This window comes from Diadema antillarum, unplaced genomic scaffold (assembly GCF_040938485.1).
Source record: "Diadema antillarum isolate AM-2024a unplaced genomic scaffold, OU_Dant_1.0 scf00000099, whole genome shotgun sequence".
NCBI classification, from domain to species: Eukaryota; Metazoa; Echinodermata; class Echinoidea; order Diadematoida; family Diadematidae; genus Diadema; species Diadema antillarum.
Genome location: NW_027270988.1, coordinates 4,459,175 through 4,481,767, shown reverse-complemented (window position 1 = coordinate 4,481,767; position 22,593 = coordinate 4,459,175). Strand labels below are relative to the sequence as shown.

Genomic DNA, 22,593 nt, shown 5'->3' with positions numbered 1-22,593 from the left:
TTACGCCCGTGTTTGCTTGTACATTGTACTGTGCACCAGGGTTCTGTGAATAGGACCGACACATCATATGCATTTGTCAGTGACGTGTCATTGTTTGCATCTTAGGACATTGGTTGCTAGTATAGTTATGTTTATCATTATACTACTCCTACTGAGAGAATCATATTTTTCATGACATATAGATACATAAAACTGTATTAACACAAAACGGATGTCATAAACTACGGTTTTCTCTTCGTGCAACTGATGGTACTACGACAGTCATATATATATATATATATATATATATACATATATATACTATATAAATATAGTATGTATATAGTATATATTATCAAAACTTATTATCATCGTCATTTATATATACATTATATACATATATTCATATATAAAGAGTTTGTTCGTAAAAACCGATAAGTCCATTTCTGAAGATTTTGAAGTGCGGTCTCTGTCATAATGTACAAAATAATACCTTTTAAATGATATATTGGTCACTACATATAAAGGTACATTTAAAGTTATGGTCAAAAGAAGCAAAAATTTTCTTATTATTCTCTTTATTTTTCTTGATCTTTAATCGCAAATATCTCCATTTGGCAAATATGGACTTGTCGGTTTTTGCGAACAAACTCTTCGTATTATTTACAGCATCCCATCAAGCACTTCCTATTACGGAATCTATAATAGATTTTCTTTCTCAAGCACAATGCAACCGTGGTACAATATAGCAAGGGTCAAATTTGATATCCTGATATATTTGTTTTTGTACAATTTTCATCTTTTATCTTTTTGCGGACTTTCATTAAAATCCCAGAGAATCAGTAAATATTTAAGATATTTTTCAATACGATGCGATGATCAAATTCCTTCTTTAATTCATGGGATGAGCATCACACGAATAATTGTTAAACGTATGAAATAGCCATTACTACAGATATATTTATCATTGCACATACTGTAAATCAATAATGAACATGAAATATTAACATGAAACTAATATCATGCTGGAAATATTAGATCTTCAAAATTATCATGTTGGTCCTTTCTGCTATATCGGTAAGGGCACTCAAGTTTTTTTTAATGTTAATTTTCTGTGATTTATTTAAGCAAGTCACAGTTATCTTAGAGCTTTAAACATAAGCAATCACACCATTTTACCTACAAAATTACCTTAAAATATAATTCTTCATACAAATCTCCCTGTATACACTTTACCACTTGTCTGTCTATATGATTATGAGTATAAATTTACATCAAGTGAAAAAAGATAGGTGCAATGTATATTGTAAGTATACTCTCTATAAACCTGTGATATGTTTTAAGGGCACTCAAGTTTTGATTTGAGCTATTACGCGATCCCTTTTTATGATATCATTGCTATGGTATGAAGACAAAAATAATTTTACCATCGAAATGATAAAAAAAAAGAAGCCAAAACGTATCACGTTTATGATGTATGATCACATTTACCACATTTTAGCGTGGTTTAGATTTCTTTATCTTGCCCAAGTAAGAGATATATCAGCATATTTCTGTTTATTTCCTCTCGTTGATCAGGATTTTGTATGGTGTCAGCAGACGTCCAGAGGCTGTCTTAGGGATGAGGTTGATAAGGCTCTCGTCTTCCTTGCCCGGTACCTTGGAGAAGGTGTAGTTCTGGAGGAACCAGGAGAAGATGAGGAAGAGGTCGGCCTTAGCAACCGCCTCTCCGAGACAGCTACGACGACCCGCTCCGAACGGCATGAAGCTGGGAGGGTGCTGACGGATAGTTCCAGCCTCGTCTAGGAAGTGCTCTGGTAGCGAGGAAAAAAAAAGCATATTCTGGTCAAGAAAATCTAAACTGATATGACAAATTGGGTGTTGAACTTTCATTTCAAAACGTTTGATTGTTTGTTCAATTTCAACGCTGTTGAAAAAACCCACAATCAGCATCACGGATGTTTCTCAGTGAGTCCCCATATCAGTCTATAGCATTAAATACCGCAATATGATATAGTAAAAAAAAGAATATTCACAACGACGGAGATAACATATTGGCCAAAAAGACGAAAAGGACAGGGGTGTTGATTACAAGTTGTATTGACAGAAAAAAAAGTAGATAAAAGGGGGAACATTATCATTTGCAATATCATAGATCATGTTACGTGAAATCATGTGAATGAACAGAGCAGAAAATATGTTTGAGTGCAAAACTATAATCATTTTATACAGATCTCAATTCGGCTGATTAAAACGGAGTTTGGAAGATGAAATGATCAACATTTGACAAAAAATCGATTAGACATGGGTTCACTTGTATTACAAGGCTGTCACAGACTTTGGATGCAACATGCAATGTGCTATTTCTCTTGAAATTTGTGTTCGGTTTGTCTTTCCGCTCATCTCGGCGCATTTCGACACATCTTCGGACATATCGACACATCCCGGGACATTTCGAAATATCTCGGCACATTTCGGCACATTTCATCGTACCTCGGTACATTCCGGCACAATCACGTTGGCACTTGTCAGCACCCATTGGCCAATCACTCCCTAGCACAGTGTCACATGGATAATGATGTTCACTCGGTGGGACTGAAATATTATATTTTTGCATTTTTATGCTTCCAGAACACTCAAATCTATACACGGAGAACATTAAATAGCTCTTCTAGTTGGTTTTTAGATGAAATCTTATCCTACAGTCACAATGGGTCTTTCCGAGGATGACCGAATGATGTTATCACAGGGTTGCTGTGTAGATCCTTTCTGAATAAGATATCCCCTAAATAGGAAGTAGAAAAAAGCACTGAATATGCCGAGAACCAGGTCTTAGGATTGCCTACCTGGCTTGAAGGAGTCTGGGTCACCCCATTCCTGGGGGTCAAAGTGCATTGAATGAATGTTGACGATCACAATGGCTCCTTTGGGGATGACGTAATCACCTGTATAATATTAGAGGAATGTGAAAATGATTATTCCCATGACCATGAGCGCTATAGTCGTCATTACTTATAACGATGAACGTATAATCTATGGATTATGTTACTCGTAGTTGATTTATACGTTTGTTTCCCTTGTTAATAGAAACATTTTGGTCAAAAGTGCTAATTATTACCCTTTGTAAAATGGTTTGAAGCATGTTGTCGTCCTACATGTCTCATGCCCCAGACAAACATAACAATGTTTTGAGTTTACACACACACACACACACACACACACACACACACACACACACACACACAAAGAATGGAGTAATAATTGGAATAGAAAAATAAGTATATAGAACTTACCCTCATTGGTTCTATTACACATTATCATTTTCTGAGTACATGCATTTCCTCATCCCTTTTTCAGTGTATAGCCACTTTCATTACTTTTGTTTGCGTACATTTCGAGACTGTATTACCGTGAAAAATCATCAGTGTATATGACCTTATTTCGTGACGAGAATCCGATCTCACTGGATTCCCCTGTTCCAGAGGTATCCCATACCGTGTTCACAGTGGTATCTTATACCGTGTTCACAGTGGCTATGCAACTCCGCAGCCGATGATCCATTTGCCCGTGAATTGTGAGGCACCGATGCTGAAATTAAAGTGAACCCCGGTTGTGAACACTCGCATACAGTTTTAATATTAGGCGGTGTGGTCGGTCTCGCATCAACACCGTCTTAAACTAATCCGGCAGGCTTGACTGAGGAGCTAGTACAGAACACTGTCTCGCATCACTCCCGGCTCAAATTAAAGGGCCAATATGAATTTCATTAATTTTTTTTTTTAAACATTCAAAATCGAAAATAGATCATTTCCTCTTTCTTATCTCATTCAATATGGCTTGAAGCCAGTCATGTAATGCAAATATGAATTCAATCATTGCGTAACTGACCCATGAGAAGGAGAGAAAAGATATATCGAAGTGCCGAGCGATCGATACTCACGTATCTTGGTATCACACAAGGCTGAATGTGGTAGAGCGATAGGAGCGATCGTGCTGTATCTCATCATCTCATACAAAGTAGCCTCGGTGTACGGCAGGGTCCCGCGGTCCTCGATGGTTGGCACTCGATCACGGCCGACAACGGAATCGATCTCTGCCTGGACTTTCTTCTGAATCTCGGGGTTCTCGGACATCAAGGCAAAAGCCCAGTACAGTGAGTCAATGGTTGTCTGTGTTCCAGCTGAGATGCATCCATATAAAAACAAACAAACATAAAATAGCAGACAAATACCGAGCTATCCGTTCGATGTCTAATGGAGATGGTTCATTATGACACAAGTGACATTTTCTTGAAAGGAAGCAAATATTCCTCATCAATGCTAGAATTCCATATGTATTCTTGACATTTTTCTCGGATTTGCGGTAAAGTCCTATATACTTCGCGTATCGCCACACCTTCCCTTATGAAACAAACACAGGGTCACACACAGTGTGGTTTAGGAGGAAATGTCCCAATTTTACATAGTTACTATATGAAATTGGGACATTTCCACATATACCACACAGTGTGACCCTGTGTTTGTTTCATAAGGGTTATTATATAGTACAAACCTGGTGGGTTGTTATCGATATGACAGAACGCAAAAAATCCTACCTGGATTCACAAAATCCTCCCTAGTTTTACAAGATTGTATCATGATAAAAATAAAACCTATTATGGAGAGCACTTTAAGCATCAATTCAACTGTATAGAAAAGATATAGAATACGCTATGAGTGTGGTATAACGGATTATCGGAGAAAGACTGTTTGATGGTGAAGTAAGAGCTGAATAGATCTCGGGGCTACCAGAGGGAAGAGGTAGAAAAAATGTAGACAATAATTAAGCTGACGTGGTCATAAGGTAACGAGTAATACTGTCATGTGATTGATGTGATCTTGTTTAGAAGGGTCTAATTTGACTTCAAGAACTCATGGTGTGTGTTCTTTCCTTCATCAAAATTCGTTATCAGTGACGCATATCATACAAAACTAAGGGACAGGGAGAATGGAAGACTGAGAGTGTGATAAATGAACGTAGTTGGTGACGTCATCTTACACTGTATAATATTGCAGACTGTACAAAGAGCGAACGTCTTTAGATTTAAAGGGGAAGGCTAGTAACTGATCAGTGGGAATCAGTGGAAATGCTGGGAGTTGATTGTTCCAATCCTTATGGGATTCATTCAAGAGTTCATTGTATATCTATTGTTGTGTGAAAATGATTTGCTTCAGAATGGTCTCATATTCAAGTAATGTGCAGTTTAATGCTTCCAGGTTAGCGTCCCTGGTCAGTGACGGAGCATTAATCTGCACATTACTTGAATATGAGACCGTTCTGAAGCAAATCATTTTCACACAACAATAGATATACAATGAACTCTTGAATGAATCCCATAAGGATTGGAACAATCATCTCCCAGCATTTCCACTGATTCCCACTGATCAGTTACTAGCCTTCCCCTTTAATTAGCTTTAGCTGAAACCCCGGACTTTAATATAACAAGGGTCTGTACCAAAAAAGACGTCCAGGAGTGTCTGCAGGATATGGACATCGGTCAGTTTGTCCACGTTCTCCCCTTCTCGCTTTGCGTCTTCTTGGGCCTTCAGCATCATGCTGTAGAAATCACTGATGTTGTCTACAAAACAGACACCAATGGAATGAATATCATTTTATCATCTCCAAAAATTTGCATTGCTTCGCGTCTGAGAAACTGCAAGTAATGATGTTTTAATTTCATTCTGATTTTGGTAATCTACCATACAATGGTCATGCAGCTAATCTGAAGATGAAAAACTGAAAACTTGAGTACTGGTACAGTACTCTCCGCATAATCGGGTAGGCTCGGGCAGAGCGTTTCTTACCCGACTAAGCGGAGTACCCGATTACTGAGTAACAGAACACGTCTTATTCACAATTGACACACATAAAGTGTATGTACATGCATTGTACACTGCACCAGACACCTACATTGTATGCTTAACACGCGTGCTTGCATGGAACACTACCAGTATACATACACCTTTACCTTACACTTGCCGTCAGTCACGAGCAATAATTTGCACTCTGTTTATGGACAAATATGTCTTCAGAAAACTTTGGTGTTTTCCGAAATTAACACGTCTCTTTGCGTGCAGTAGTCACGTAGAACGTCGGGTTACTTTTCGAGAAGTGACTGGGGAAAAGCAAAATAATAAAGCTGCATGGTGCGTGTGGCCTGATTTTCGTTGCAAACTTCTCTTATTGTAAATGTTGTTGCGGAGCAAGGGAGGAGTGCAAGCGTGTTCAACTCCTGTCTGTCTATGCAACTGTGAGTGCCAGCTACATGTGTAATATTCAGTTCTACGTGTGGCAAGTTGGTACTAGTATACATGCGTTTTCATGTTTAATCGCTCCCCAAATGGTTGGTCTTTACAAATTAAGTATATAGAGAATGCGACTAGCCGTGGAAAATTTGACATTCATGATATCTTAAAGTGTTATACGTACGATAAAATGTGGGTAGAAATTAGATTAGAAGAAAATTATTTACCCATTTATGCGGAGAGGCAACCCGATTATCAGGTAATTTTAATGTGCATTGGAACTGATTTTGACATTACCACCCAATTAAACGGAGTACCCGTTTAAGCAATACCCGATTACGCGGAGAGTACTGTACTTAGCATTGAAAACGTTGTCATCCTGGATCTTTTTTTTTTGTGTGTGTGTTATTTTGGTGCAGGGTGCAACTTCAATAATTGATTGGGGTTTTATCAATCCTGGAAGTAAGGTGATAACAGCATTTTAAACGTAATTAACTGCAAACATTGAAATTACTCTTCAAACAATTTCAACCTGCATTTCCACCTGACTTTGGTGATTGCTTGGCAGAGGAGTCAAAGAAGCAACCTCTACTGAGTCGTGGAGGTGTTTTCCATTATGCACGCAACTACAGCTGGCAAATTTCGAAACTCGTAATGCTACGTGTAAACTAACACTAAAATGTAACATATCTTACCGGGATCGTAGGTTTGCTGTTTGTGTTGCTCCAGTTCGACCCTGAGGAACTTTTGGAGCTTACCCGTCAGGTTCTTGACCAATCGCGGCCCGCTGGTAGGGACGTGCTTGGCCCAGGAGAAGAAGTCGGCTGCAAGACCGAGACCGAACTCGGCATTGGCCTCGTCATTCAGTTGCATCCATTCCTTCACGTTGGGATCATGAAGAGCGTAGCTGAAGATGAATATAGATCAGAATACAGTGTATGCTCGTTATACGATAGAATATCATGGTAATTGAGGTATGATCATAATTTTGTATGACAGAGAAAACGTCAATCACATTTATAACGCTGAGATGGGGAGGGGAAAACTGCATGGAAATTTCCTTTTCTCTTGCCTAAACAAAAAGAATTATGTTTCAAAGATCCACTTTCTCTTTGTTTGTTGTTGTTTTTTTCAGTGCAGTCGCTCTAACACACAGTGAAAAAACCCCACGAAGAATCTGAAAAAGTGAATTACGTGAATTAGTACAAGAGGAAAGGAACTGAAAAAAAAGAAAAACTTCAGTTTGTCATTCTATTTGTTTCCCCTTGACTCTTTCTCTTTACTGCTTTCTGTCATTCGTCAATGTTCTCCCTGTAACAAAACATACTTACATGTATATACGCATATTTTTACATGAATTAAAAAAAAAAAATATATATATATATATATATATATATATATATATATAAAACAAGAATATGTCGGTGGTATGTCTCTAACAAATCGCATTATTTCCCAATTGGTCTTTCATACAGTAGAATAAGTTACTTCTCTTTAAAAGCTTTGATTTAAAGTCCCTTTTTAAATTAAGGTTTGTTTGTTTTTTTAAAAACAATCTCCTCCCTACAACTCCATGTACCTTTGGTGAGCTCATGAATCTCATGCCACACGTGTCCTGGTTTTGACTCACCATCTCCTCTCCCTTCTTCCTTTCCTGTCCACTTTAGTCTCTGCCTCTCATTCCTATCACACTTGAATAGCTGCTTTCTTTTTCTTTTACAAGAGAGCTGCCATGTGTTGTTTGTTTGTGTCTACTTTTCTGTCTTTCTCTTCTTCTTTTCTCAGGCACATTGCCTTCTTTTTTAGTTGTGTATTTAGTAATCTTATGAAGGGACTGCAAACTGCAAACGCCTTGTTTTTATTAGTCACCACCCCCTCCATTTTGTTTCGGTAGTAGTCAGAAAAGTTACAACATGATTTGAATCTTATAGTACGGTCTGCTATGTCGAAATATTGGATCCCGTGAGATTTTCGTGCCAAAATTGATTTTTTTAGCTAACTTTGTCAATTTGGGGATGCTGAATCCAAAAAATTTTGATTCCATTTTTTTCGACCACGTCTTCAGCCGCCATTTTGAATTTCAAAATGGCAACCATAGCCAACTGTATTTTGACCCAGTTCTCATAATTTGAGCATCACAGAAAGTTCAAATTTGATGCAAAGAGCATGTTTATGATGTTAGACATTCTGATACACCATTTGTTGATATTGTAGATTGTTTTAATACAATTTGAGGGCTGCCATCTTGAAATTCAAAATGGCCGCCATAGCTAGATGTATTTTTACCTCTATCTCAGGTTGTAAGCATTATGGAAAGTATAAGTTTGAGGCAAAAAGCATGCTTATGATGTCAGACATGCTAATATATACATTTTTGTTTTAAATGATGGACTGTTTTTGTTGGCGGCCATCTTGAAATTCAAAATGGCCACCATAGCAAATGTAATTTGGCATATATCTCATATCGTATGTAGTGTGTAAGGTTCTCACTTGGGGCAAAGAGCATGCGTATGCTATCAGACTTTCTGAAGCATCTTTTTCTGAAATGATGATCCATTTTGATATTATAGGTGGCCATCTTGAAATTCAAAATGGCCGCCATACCAGAATGTACATTTTGACCCATATTTCATGTTGTAAACTATACAGAAAGTTCACATTCCGGGCATAAACCGGACTCATGATATTGAACATTCAGATGCACTTTGATCCCCTCCCTAAAATTGCAGATCATCATTTTTGAGGCTGCATTTTATCATTCAAAATGGCTGCTTTTCAGCTAATATCTGGTCTTACAATCAACTTTTAGGCATATCAATGCTTATGGTGGTGTACATTGGACATTCTTTTACAAGCACACACACACACACACAAACATAATTATACATTCTGTAATAATGGATTATTCGCATTGGCTGCCACTCTTGAAATTCAAGATGGATTTCGGCCCATATATGGTGCTGTCAGATCTTTACCCTGCAAACTCAAGCATGCTGGAGCACTTTCATGTATAGGACCTATGTGGAAGTCAATAATAAATAGTATTATTATTCCACAGGCGTGACTGCTTTCCTGTAGGTACACTGCCATGTTGAAAGGCAAAATGGCTGCCATGGGACACAGAGCATTACATTTGGGGAAAAACTTGTGAATGGAAATCATGTGATTCTGGTGTCAAAGCAAATGACTTTCAAAAGTGCGTCAATAACTGGGTCTGAGTAACTAAATGCCCCCATTTAGACGATTTGGGTGTGGAGTATAATAAACAATATCAGCCATGTACTAGAAAACTTATTGGAAATTTACTAAGTTAATGTCTTCTAGGCTCGTTCCCTGCATGTGTTTTTGAAGTCACAGCACTTGTATAGGGCTGTACACCGGGGAGAATTGGTTCTAAATTCTTCCAGAAACAATGACTTTTGCATTTCTTGCCATAATGAATATGATAATGAATCATGTGGCTACCGTTGGTGTAGAAAGCTCAAATCATTTAATTTAACAGTTTATGTATATCCGCTGAGAATAACTACAATGTACCATATTATATTCCCCTGTAAGTAGAGGCACGAATTAAGTTGTAAAGGTTTATGAGGTTTGTTCTCTGGATGTGTTATATCAAGACTCTACGAGAGCAAAGCGGGAGATTGTCCAGGTTGGAGTCATCAACGCCAAACTCTGGAAGGCACGGACTGTGTCATTGCACATTCTGCACGATTCAAGGTTTAGAGAATTCTTGATCCATCTGCTCTTTGAGACATCCTCATATTTTCAACGTCAGCCTGCGCCATGAAAGGCATATCCGAGCAGACATATGTTTTTCACAACAATTTGCAGAACATAATCTCTCAACAATATCAATTGTACTTTATCATCTCCTTTTCCAGTGATGGAGCAGAAAACATGCGATATAGTATTAAAAGTAAAGCAAAGATCCATTGAATTAGGAGAATGAAAATGTCGGTGTCTATATGTAATGATCATCAATATCTTTGAAATTCCCTGTTGCTCTTAAAGTAACATTCTAGTACATGCAATGGAATGAGGATATCTGCTTCCTCGTTGTGACGGGTGACAGCTCCCATGGCATCTTTGATAAACCCTTTGTTTGTTTGTTTTTCTGTGTCAGATGGAATTGACTGATACGTATTTCAAATTTCAGGCTGATTATTTGGCTCAGTTTTGTGGGTTTCTATCCCATGGGTATGAAAAATAAACCTTTATTAGTGAGAATGAGGCGGCCTTTAAATTATGAGATGAAGAGTGATTGTGAAATTACTTAGAACAGTAGAACTTATAACTTCCGATAGTTGTATCGTCCAGTAAAGACTGGAAAATGACAGGTCTATCAGATTGCTGTACCAGCAGAAATGTTATAAGAAGTTGGTGGTCCTCTCAAGTTTAATGACTTTTGATCCAATCTTAAACGGTGTATTTCAGTTTCAAGAGCTGAATGGTTGGCCATTCTCACATTATCCCAGACAATTTTTTTTATAGATTCTTTCAGATACAAATTCTTAGTACAGAACATGAAAACTTCCCTTTTCATCTCTTTCTAGAATATCCTCCTCGAATGTTTCCGATATCTGATTGCCAAGCACCAAATTTATCAGTTTCAATGTAGTGACAATTTTTTAGATTACCCTCTTGTGATGGTGTTCTAATTGTTGAGGAATTCTGATGCATCCAAAGTGCCACAGAACTTAGTTATTATTGCTCCTTTGTAGTTTTAGAATCATTGGCGGTACAGCAGGGAAGCATCTTGGAAGTCTTGATAATTGAGAATGACCCACACAAGGGCAGTCAGGTAAAACCTACTCATTGGCATTCCTTATTCATTCTGTGTTATTCCAGAAATACATCCAGCAATTATGAGCTCCCTGATGAGTTGTTTTATTTTGTGGTCAACGTGTATGCAAGCTTGTGAATGGGATACCTGGTAGGGTAACCATGACATTTTTTTTTTTTTTTTGCCATTGTGAGACTTTCCCTTGTTTGTCTCCATTCTCTCGAGGCAGCATCAAGTTTTTGAAGATCACCTTTAATGGTATCAATGCTTGTTTTTGTACAAACATTTAATAACTGGGATTAAATATAACTGTTAACGAGGTTCCATGACACCAAATAATAATGTTTTGCCTGCATGAGAGGCAAAAACAAATCCCGTGTACGCGAACCACATACCCGCTTGGCTATTATGGGACGTGGGATGTAACGCTTACACGCTTGCCCACACTTATGGGAAGTGGTATGGGACCCCTCCCCTCCTCCCCCCACGCAGTTTTTACCCCTGAGGATGGCTTGATGACGTCATCGGAATCTCGTCCTTACAGTCTGAATTTAAGGCGGCCATTTTGAATTAAGATATGACTGTCGTTCTGCGTGACCTGAAAATGAATTTGGTCTGACTAGGACAATTTTAGCAAATTCTTCTAAGGCGCTTACCACAGTATTGTATGATTTTCTATGGCCGCCATCTTGAATTTCAAGATGGTAGCCTATCTAATGATCCACAATTGGAAACAGCTGTACTGGAACGTTGGACACTACATACATGTGCATTACTGAAAATTTGATGCTTCTACAATAATTGCAACATGAGATATGCATAAAAACGCTATGGCGGCCATTTGGAATTTCAAGATGGCAGCCTATAGATTGTATCAAAACAATCAACAATATCAGAAAATGATATATCAGAGCGTCTGACATCACCACCGTGCATTTTACACCAAATTTGAAGCTTCTACAATGCTCACTGTCTGAGATATGGTTCAAAACACTTTTTGCTATGGCGGCCATTTTGAAATTCAAGATGGCAGCCTACAAATTGTATCAAAACAATCAAAAATATCAGAAAAAGATATACCAGAGTATCTGACATCACAACCATGCATTTTGCACCAAATTTGAAGCTTCTACAATGCTCACTTAATGAGATATAGATAAAAATACAGTTTGCTATGGCGGCCATTTTGAAATTCAAAATGGCGGCTAAAGACGTGGTCGGAAAAAATGGAACCAAAGTTTTTTTGATTCAGCACCCCCAAATTGACAAAGTTATTCCAAAATATCAATTCTGGCACGAAAATCTCACGGGATACATAGTAGCCTCTACTATTAGCACGCAGTTTGTTTGTTTCGTATTACATTGTTGTACTAAATTCGTGTCATTATGTGTGTTCAAAATTTTCATTGTGAAATCAATAACTTGAATTCAATTGGTCTAGAGTACATCTGGCCGATGTGAGACAACAATCTGACATGATTAGCAAATATTCGTTAATTGCCATGACAAACATTTGAGTCATTTTTGAAATATGGAAACAGGTGAAATTTGACCATTTCACTTGCGCTTTTACGCTTTTACGCTTTTACCTTTTTGCTGAGACTTAGCATTTGACTTTGACATTTGAACTCGAGTCTCTGCGTTCAAATATTGTTAGGCACAGCTTCGTCCACTCATACGTAATCATGCCAAGTTCCATTTCTAAAAGCGTTTCATAAGTTACGTTGTCAAAAAAGACACAACGATTACGCACTAGCGGACGGACTGACGGACGGACAACAATAATGCCTCCATCGACACCTCATGCCTGAAGCATCAAAAAGGGAAACAATATTTGTTGTATAACTTCCTTACAAGTTTGATATTTTTTTCTTTATAGACACACACACACACACACACACACACACACACACACACACAGTGGCACACACTCATAACCACCAAGTGTGTGTGTTATACTGAGATATGTGTCGTGTGTAATACCTCTTTCCAAAGCACATCTGTGAGAGGACATTGTACATGATCAGAGTAAGCAGGAGTCGAGGGTCGATCGGCTTCCCGTCATTCTCGGCTAGCTCCTTCTCCACCTTCGGGTACACGCTGGAGATCAGCTTTTGCAGGGGCTTACCGGTTGCAAAGTGCCTTGATAACAGAACAGAAAGATCAATAGATTTTGAACTATAACATTTACGATAACAATGAAAATAATCTTCATGAAAATGAAAAAAAAATTAATGGAAATGGTATGGCCAATGATAATAATACCTGTAGTTGTACTGCTGTAAGGATGATAATGAAGGTGCGAACATTTACCTACGAAGACATTTGTGGAGATAAACTGAAAATTCCGGCTGATTTTCAGACTTTTGCATTTGAACAACTATAAATTGGTTATACTGGGTATGAAGTTTCAGAATTTATAGTACTAGTAATTGGGATAAGGAATACACTCAAAAAGAATGTTTTCAAAATTTGTAACAAGTCACAACGAGAAAGGATGATGACAAAGCAGCGCCACGATAGGAATACATGGGTGGGGGTTCAAGGAAGCAGAGCAAAATATGAAAGCATGATATAGGTGACCATGGACCTTTTCACACGTACCGAGTTGTTTTATTACAAACTTGATCACAAACTTGTTTGCAATTGAGCTTCAAATCACCGTCCGTTCACAAGCAGGGAGAAACTTCGCGAATTCTGCGGTATTGAATATCAGAGCGAGGAGAGGAGGTGTGGCTTCTTTACAAGTTCTCGTCAATCACTCTTGTAGCCTGTGTAGTAGGACCGGTTTTCTCAGGAAGTGGTTGAAGGGTCACGTAAAGCTCCGGCCCCAAACTTGATTGGAGGTCAATCACGTTCATACACTATAGTCTCGTGACCGTGATTTGAAACCTAATTGTAATTAAGTTTCAAATCCCCCTCCGCGATCCCAGTTTCCATTCACACGGCAAATTTGCTTAATTACACATTTGATTAGAGTTTGCTTGATTACAAAATTATTTCAAATTAAGCAAACTCGGCACGTGTGGTGGCTCGGCATGTGAAGCAAGTGGTATATATTGTGATGGAATTAGATTGCCATATGAAAGCCTCCTACTCTTTTAAGGACCCTGACACATTATGCTGTGACCTGATACACGCTAAACACACACATGACACTACTTCGATGTTTCAAATGGGTATGGTAAAACCTGCAGGTGTACGCAAGCAGAATGCGTCACTCTAAAGGAAATATGAGAGAGTGAATTCAAAGCATAAAAACCAACAACAAATCTTTTGAATCCGTTCAGAACATAATTACATTTAGATATGGATGTTTTTACATGTATGTCTAAAATGATGCAATTAAATGTAATCACTGTGAGATATTGTCACATAATTTGTTGTGATAATTTTTACTCCAAGCATGTTACTAATCATTCTAAACAATCTTTTTTTTTTTTTCTGGCCCATTTCCTCCGGAAACCTGGTATATACCAGGTTTCCGTTGCGTCATATCTCAGAAACGGATATACCTGGTATATTTGATTGTCCAAATGCAAAAAAAAAAAAGTGTCTGCATTTGTGGCCTGAAGTGAAGTTTAGTTGTATTATTAAAGTCCGAGAAGGTGGGGAAAATACTTTGATCAAAAGATGACAGTTTCTGCTATCAACACCTGGTTATTGTTTGTCTAAAAAAAAAAAAAAATGAGTGTATTTTTATTCTAAATCTATCTTTTCCAAACTAGTATTGTGCCTGTTTTGACGAAAAAATCGTATAAAACACGTATACGTAGCAATCGAGGCTATCATGCTCACAACAGGTTGACTTCGCTGACCCCATGGCGGTGCCCCTACAAGAGCAAAAGAACTTTCTAGCCCAACGTACGCTCAATATCCCATCGGCTGGCTTGATTGCTTGACTGAATACGCACGAGCGGATTATCAACCTGTTCGTTCTCTGCCAACGCCCCCCTCCCCCCCCCCCCAAAAAAAAAAAAAAAATCTCATCTGGTGGCATTGAATATTCACCGAGAATTGATAAAGGAACAGGGTTATCGGTCCTATTCTTACGCATTAGATTATTTCACCTTCGAACACCGTTAACTTGAGGCTAGTATACTGGAAATCATCGGATACCTGAGTGCCGTGTGACCTAGTTTCCGATGAAGCTTCCACGTGTCAGAGTAAGTACTGAAAACAATGTCCTTAAATCCATCTGTAAATAGTTCGGCTGTAATGAAACATAAAAAGAATAATGGTGCAATTTCATTATTGATGAGTAGAGGAAACCAAAGCGAAAAGTTAGTCATAACTGTACATCTGTTAAAGTCCGATTCTCTAGTAGCCAACATGACTTCACTACTATATCCATACTCGCAAAATTAATCAGAATCGGTCAGTAGACTACCATTACTTAAACAAAAATAACACCACTTTCCTTTTCTTCTAATACTTATCCCCTACTCATTTTTAAAGGATAATTTACGTGTTGAGTGTAATTACGACAAAAGCTGGAGCAATGATGATTGCTTGTATGTCATAACGATACCATTTTCCGCAATTGTGGGTTTTCTTTGAAATATTTCTACACAGATTACTTAAAATTAATTCCCCTTTCAACATTTCTCAGTGAATGGCACACAAGTGTACTTTGCCTTGAGGGTTTTCGATGAAAGCTATAGGCAGAGGTCACTTAAAAATAGCATTGTTCAATGAGGGGCACACCCCGAAATGGATAGTACTTATGATGGCACCGAGGCCTATTAACCAGAAACTCGAAATTACACAAAGTTTATTTTTTTATATTTGCGATCAAAAATGCAAACAAAAGAAAGGGGGGGGGGGGAGGTGATTGTGATAGAAGTGTTGTGGAGGGATCCTACACTGACCGTACGAAGAAGGGCGCGATGCCAAAATTACTTTGTGATGGTATAGTGCACGATCTGAAAAATGTCGTCATAAACAGTGACATCACTTTGCAAATAGTATACCATGGAGTGTCAAACTGGCCAACATTTTAAAATGGTCGAAAATATATCATTTTCAAGTGAAGCTCTTTCAACCGATCCCTACAGAGGATTGATTTTGATCCAACATACATAGAACAGAAAATATTTCTTACTTGAGTAGAAATCGGGGCGTCCGGCGAACTCCACACCTTGCTTTAGCACAGCCTCCTTTATCAGGTCTTTTCGATTTAAGACCACCATCCATCGCTGTCCAATTTTGAGACCAAAGATGTCACCGTACTTCTTGGCCCATTTACCGAACACTACCTCTGGGCTGTCGATCATGTCTTCAATGAAATAACGAGAGATGGAGAAACTACACCCGCTCAACTAAAATGTGACACTCACGGAACGCTATCCAGATATAATAATGATAATGATAAGGATTATGATAATAATTATAATGATAATATGAATAATCCACATTGATATAGCGCATATAACTGAAATATATTGCCTCTATCCATTGAAGGAAGAACTTGAAATAGAAATATGGAAATGAGAGAAAGAAGAGCAAACAAGGTAAGAAGAAGAATGACAAAATCTGACAAACAGTAGGCCTAGAAAGCCTAAGTTTTATCAAGAGGAATGCAAACATGATATGATAAATGGCCTTCTTCGTGTTCATAGAGTCATCTTTTCTTGGTATCCCAGAAAGATCTTATAATGGTCTACAAAAGAATTGATAATATCTAGATAATACCTACGAAGCTATTTGTCTGTCTATCTTTCTATCTGTCTATCTGAACCTATCTGTATCTCTCTCGGCACGTATGCGTGTGTGTTTGTGTGTTGCTATACACTATAATTGTCTACGGTTGGTAAATAATTATGAATTATGTCTGTTACCTGACAATCATCATAAACAGGACAGAGAATAACATATATTATTTCATCTAGGGGGATATATATATATATATATATATATAGAGAGAGAGAGAGAGAAGAGCCGTCTTCCTGTCAAAAGAAAGAAAAAAGGTGGAAAGAAGCGGGCAGAAACAAGGAAGAAAACAAGAAGAATGAAAAGTTCAATACAAACGAAATCTATCTAAACTCACCATAGATGCTACCCACAATGGGAAGACCCCTTGGTCCGGGCGGGAACTTGCTTGGTCGGCTGACGCTCCATATTGCCATGGAGACCAGAAGGACTCCAAGAGTAGCAATGACGGTCAATTCATTGACCTGTCCGAGACTGGACTCCGTTAGGGTTCCAAGGAAGTCGATCATGGTGGTGACTGCAGCTGACCTACTTCACTCTGACCTGATTTCTGCAGTATTCAGTCGGTAAAATATTTGGGTGCAAGATATCTGTATTATCTGAGCTGGTAGGCCCTAAACAGATTAGAAAACACTTTGACATGTAGTAAACACTATATATAAATTATGTCTATCACGATTTAAAGACACAATCATATGATAAGAAATGGACTATAAATTCAGGCCCTACTATATTAAATGGGAATATAAGTAAAAATGATTAAAAAGGCATGCCACCTTCATGAGAGCTAATTAGCTGATAATCCCTTCACATAATGCAAGTCGTTATGATGAATGACCTTAAAGAATTTTACTCTTCCTGTTGAATGCAGAGGGACTGTCACTATGTTGATCGGTTCAGACTTTACGAGTGATGAAACCATAGTATTTTATAAGGACATACGTACCTACTTGCTGTAGTGCGAATATGATTGAAGTTTGAACGTCACTTAATTAGATTTCGGAGTACTGATAAAGTATTTATAGAGAAGCGAATACCGAGGTTGGCCGTCTTTCACAAGCAGTCTCGCTGCAGCCTATTCGGGCAGGGTAGCCTACTAGTATGTTACGCTGAGGAGTTACTGGTAGACTTCCTGTAGTAACTCCTTTAGTTACACCTGCGAGGTAGAAAACAACGTTCCCATATGCTCCTTGGCGGTATCCACTTGCCTTATAATGTGTCTCGCATTTAGTAGATCAACGTGAATTCGGTACCATTTCCCGTGTATACAAGACAAAGATACCAGCTGCCAATTCAACTCACCGACGGTTGTGTATCCTGATCAATGAATGGAATCAGTGACAATGATTAGACTTTGTGTTAGAGGAATTGGGCAAAAAACTCTGCTCGTCCTGCTTCGCTTCTCCGCGCTCTCCTCTCGCAAATGTGCACTGTACTCTTTTTCCTTATTTGGGGGCACTGTATTGAAGAAAGAAAACACGAAGGGGGTTTGGGTTAGGGTTGTTCCAAATATTTTCCGGGTATGCTGGACACTGAGTTGATAAAGTATGTCAATTATTCTACGAACTTCTTGTGCCACTAGGCCTACATAACACTATTCTCTGTGCCAAGTACATGTATGTATATGCCTTACATTCAAAACTAGGAGTCCGAGGCTGAATAATTATAGTACTTTTTTTCTTCTAACAGGTATTATAGGATTGCTCGTGTTTGCGCCCGTCTTATCGACCGTGACATATTCCGTGTCTCTGTAGAATGGTACTGTATGGACTCATGAAGACATATATCTAACGATGTACATACACGTATACTATAGAAAAAAGCAGGGTGTGCATGTGGCCTAGATTTAAAGCCATTTTGGCAGCGAACTTCATAAAGGCTAGGGTCTGTGGTTCCCCCAAGGTAACCAGAGAGGTCGCGTGACGATGGAAAAGTTCGTAGGCCTTCTTAGTCTATATGTTGTGAACCTTTGTTTTTTTGTCGTCATCGCAACAGCACGTATAGGGTAAACTTCTTGAATCAAAACTGTGTAATCGTGCGATCCCGACTTGTCCTTAAAGAATTTATTTTAATAATTGTCCCGCGCCAGCACACGGAGTCGTACATGGATTTTACCCTGCGCCATTATGACAACGAATAACGAAAACAGAAAGAAAGTGAAAAACAGTCCCAGGAAATTTAGACTAAGAGACTCTCTGCGACCTGGAGCTAAATAGACATCAATAGGTTTAATTTTACAGATGACTACCAGTACCCTTGAGCGCAGAGCAGACTTTGTACCCCGACACTCACAGTTATTTGTTATGTCTCAGTAGGACAACGATGTAAACAAGCGATTCTGTTTTCTCTGTGAAAAGTTCATTATGCCTTCAACTTGTTACCGACGTGTTGTATTGCGTGTAATATTACTCAGCCCCTGCCGTCTAAAAGTAGTAATTGGAAAAAGCGAATTATGGTGCTTCTTCATTAGAGCCTATATGCCAGAAAGATATAAATATGTTGAATTCTCGTTATATATATTTCCTAATATCTTTGTCATATTATGAAAATAAGACTACATTTAAATCCTTTGAATGGAACAAAATATAAACCACGACAACTTACTCTCTAAAAAAAAATCGAGTGAAAATATTCACTCTTGAAGGAGTGAATACAAAAAAGAGTGAATTTAGAGTGAAATTGGAGTGAGTTTTGAATGAAAATGTTCATTTTCACTCTTTTTAGAGTGACCTCAGGGATCACTCCAAAATCTTCGAGTGATCCCTGAGGTCACTCCAAAATGAGTGAAAATGAACATTTTCACTCAAAATTCACTCCAATCTCACTCTAAATTCACTCTTTTTTGTATTCACTCCTTCAAGAGTGAATTTTTTTAGAGAGTGGTAAGCCTGCCAGAGTCTTGTTTGACAGCGACAGGGTAACAGCCTTGTGAATAGATTAGGCAACTAACAAGTGAGAGAATAGCTGTTCGCCAAGTTACCAGGATAAAACGTGCATACATCTGAATGTTATGATCGGAGCGAACACGTACTCACCGGTCCTTGCCAACGCCCTGTCCAGGAGAGTAGTGGGGTTCCGTTCCCGAAGAGCCGCCCTTCTATAGAAGCAGGATTTGCGTCATGCACAGTTAATTGCGACATCGGACTAGTCAGTGGTGCTTGTCGTACTGTATTTGCAGCACGTACGGCTGAATGGATGTTGACACAGACGGATGAAGAAGAATGGATCGTTCAAAGTTCCAGACAAACTAAACAAGTTATCCTGAGACGCTCAACGTCTCGTGATTCTTCATTATTACATTTCATTCTACAGATTTCATTTACATTACATTTCATCATACAGATTCGATTTTGTGCTTTAGGTGGTGGTAATGTGATAAACTTTCGAAAGCAAAAGTTTTCACTGCATGTATATAATAACTAATGTCTATATGTTAGTATATATACATATATATATATATATATATATATATGAATCTTGATTTAATTTCTAATGATTAAAGCAGTTAAAGCTCCATTTCCTCAAGTGGTGCTTCTTTTGATGGTTGCGTGGGTATTCATTTCTGCGTTATTTAAATTTTTGTATAGCCGGAATATGAATTTGTGTGTAGCCAATTAAAAGTACTGCAACTCTCGGCTGTTCTTCGTGATATCTCCGCTGTTTAACTTTATTTTGTTAGCAAATGACACGAGCATCTTCCTTTCTCATAAAAACCTACATACATCGACTACAGTTGTCAATTCAGAATTATTAAACGTTTTAACGTGCTTTGAGTGAACAAATTATCACTGAATATTGAAAAAAAAAACGAATTATGTTTTCTTTAGAAATAGCCACACACCAATGGATGATATCATGTTCCAACTCCTGAACACTGTATCTCATCGCTTTTCTTCTCTTCTCCTCTCTTCTCTCTACTCTCCGTATTCGGGTCCCTTATTCTCGTTTTGTTTTTGTCTTTTTAAATTCCACCTTGTGTTGTCCTTTTTAGTCAAATGACATTTAAAATACTTTAAAGATTTACGTTATTTGTTTTACGTGTGTGTTTTCCGTTCCTTTAGTTAAAAAAAAATGTTACAAGGCATAATGTTCAGAGGCCGTTGTCCAAGTCAAGCGATTTGGTTGTTGATAACGGTCTCTCCCCACCTGTGTACTTATAGATCTGTAATGAAATTCGTGTATTTTTTTAACATGATTATAATTGCATAATTCTAATGTGAAGTCTTGTTTGTATTTTCATGGTTTGTGAATAATATGTTCGATATTGTTATACTTATTTTCTGTTATGCACAAGTGGAGAGATAAAAGTTACTGAAACTGAAACTGAAATGTTTTTTATGTTTTTCTTTCTGTTAAAGTAAGAAATAATTTTTCTTTATCGTTATCTTTGGTCGCTTTAGTACGACCAAATTGATTAATGATCATACTACTAATGACAAATAATTGTTTTCATAAGTTGAAACACACACACACACACACACACACACACACACACACACACCAAAGAAATCAAACTTCTGTTTGAATTCAAACCACGCAGATGACACTTACACATAATTATCTCATTACTCTTGCACGCTTGACACATCAATGACCGAACGCACAAAAGTTTATGGCAAGAATCCTGGCATTGAAGCTGATTGAAGCTGATTGACAACTTATGTGGTTGTATCAATACTACTTGATTTACATCATTTCATTAAACACTTTTAATTTGTTTTTTTTTATTCAATAATAATCTTCTTTTCCAAGCACAATACATTCTATGCTTTGATATTGCAGGGTCAACATAGAATAGAGATATTTTTTCTTGTACCGTTTTTCTCAATACATACAAATTTATTGACTTTTCACACATATTTGATACGAATTTTTATCAAAACACAGAGAATCAATATTCAAAATGTTTATGAAAGAATTGTGATAATAGAATTCTAGTCTTATGTATAGATTGATCCTCACTCCAACAATAAGAATATTATGAAATAGAACAGTAACGACATATTATAAATCAATAATAATTCATAATGCTGTAGGTCTACTTGTTTCTCAAAATCGTAATGCGTAATGTTTGGCAAAGGCAGTGAAAGTATGGTTTGATACTCTTTTATGGTGCAATTGCCACGGTATAGGAATCGGTACTAAACGGAAAGTTTACCATCGGATCGAACCACTTCTCTAATCGCTCTATCTCTCCCTCTCTCTTTCTCTTCATGGTGTTTCTAAACCCATCTAATTTTATTATCTTCTTCTTCTTCTTTCTCTCTCTGCATTTCTTTCTCACCTCTCTGTCTCCTTCTCAAGAAAGTCAGATTCCATGTACAGTTCGACCTCGATTATCTGGCCCCCTTTTATCCGGAAATCTCTATTATCCGGACGCGCTCACGCAGTAAAGGACTTTTTTTTCATCCGAAAAATGAGAAAAAACAGTGATTTTGAAACATCTTTTCATGGATCTATTTCACTAATTTCATAAGATGTGCATGATAGGTTTCTCAATATCTAATGAGGTAAAACATGTATGATTTTCACATAAAGATACTTTATATTTGTAAAGAAGGGACTACAATTTTGCGCAGCCTAGCGTAGATTGCACCACCGTTGCGGGGTACGCTACCTGCCTAGCTGCCAGTGCACTGGGACGGCAGCTTGGACGGCAACTATATGCATTAACATTGTGTCTCCCATATCCGGCCAATTCGCTTATCCGGATGAGCGCCGGTCCCGACATGGCCGGATAATCGAGGTCGAACTGTATGTCAAGCGATGTAGTGTTTCATTGTATTCTTTTACAGTTGCCAAGCAGTGAAGTATTCGATATTGGTAACGAAT

The 22,593-nt window shown here is 37.9% G+C and overlaps 1 protein-coding gene across 2 annotated transcripts; it reads right to left on the bottom strand.

Moving 5' to 3' along the window:
• Nucleotides 1-367: 367 nt before the first annotated feature.
• Nucleotides 368-19,303, bottom strand: LOC139718738 (steroid 17-alpha-hydroxylase/17,20 lyase-like). 2 transcript variants are annotated; one of them, XM_071630203.1, is made up of 10 exons: nucleotides 17,708-18,053; nucleotides 17,099-17,311; nucleotides 16,154-16,327; nucleotides 15,169-15,262; nucleotides 13,033-13,191; nucleotides 6,959-7,170; nucleotides 5,474-5,596; nucleotides 3,920-4,159; nucleotides 2,826-2,924; nucleotides 368-1,793 (listed from the first exon to the last, which is right to left on the bottom strand). In XM_071630203.1, the coding sequence occupies exons 2-10, from the start codon at nucleotides 17,268-17,270 to the stop codon at nucleotides 1,537-1,539; spliced, it is 1,530 nt and encodes a 509-aa protein (XP_071486304.1). In that variant the 5' UTR covers nucleotides 17,271-17,311; nucleotides 17,708-18,053; the 3' UTR covers nucleotides 368-1,536. The 2 variants fall into 2 exon arrangements, with proteins under 2 accessions (XP_071486304.1, XP_071486303.1); XM_071630202.1 differs by lacking the exon at nucleotides 17,708-18,053 and adding an exon at nucleotides 18,064-19,303 and having other exon boundaries at nucleotides 369-1,793.
• Between the last annotated feature and the right edge of the window lie 3,290 nt (nucleotides 19,304-22,593).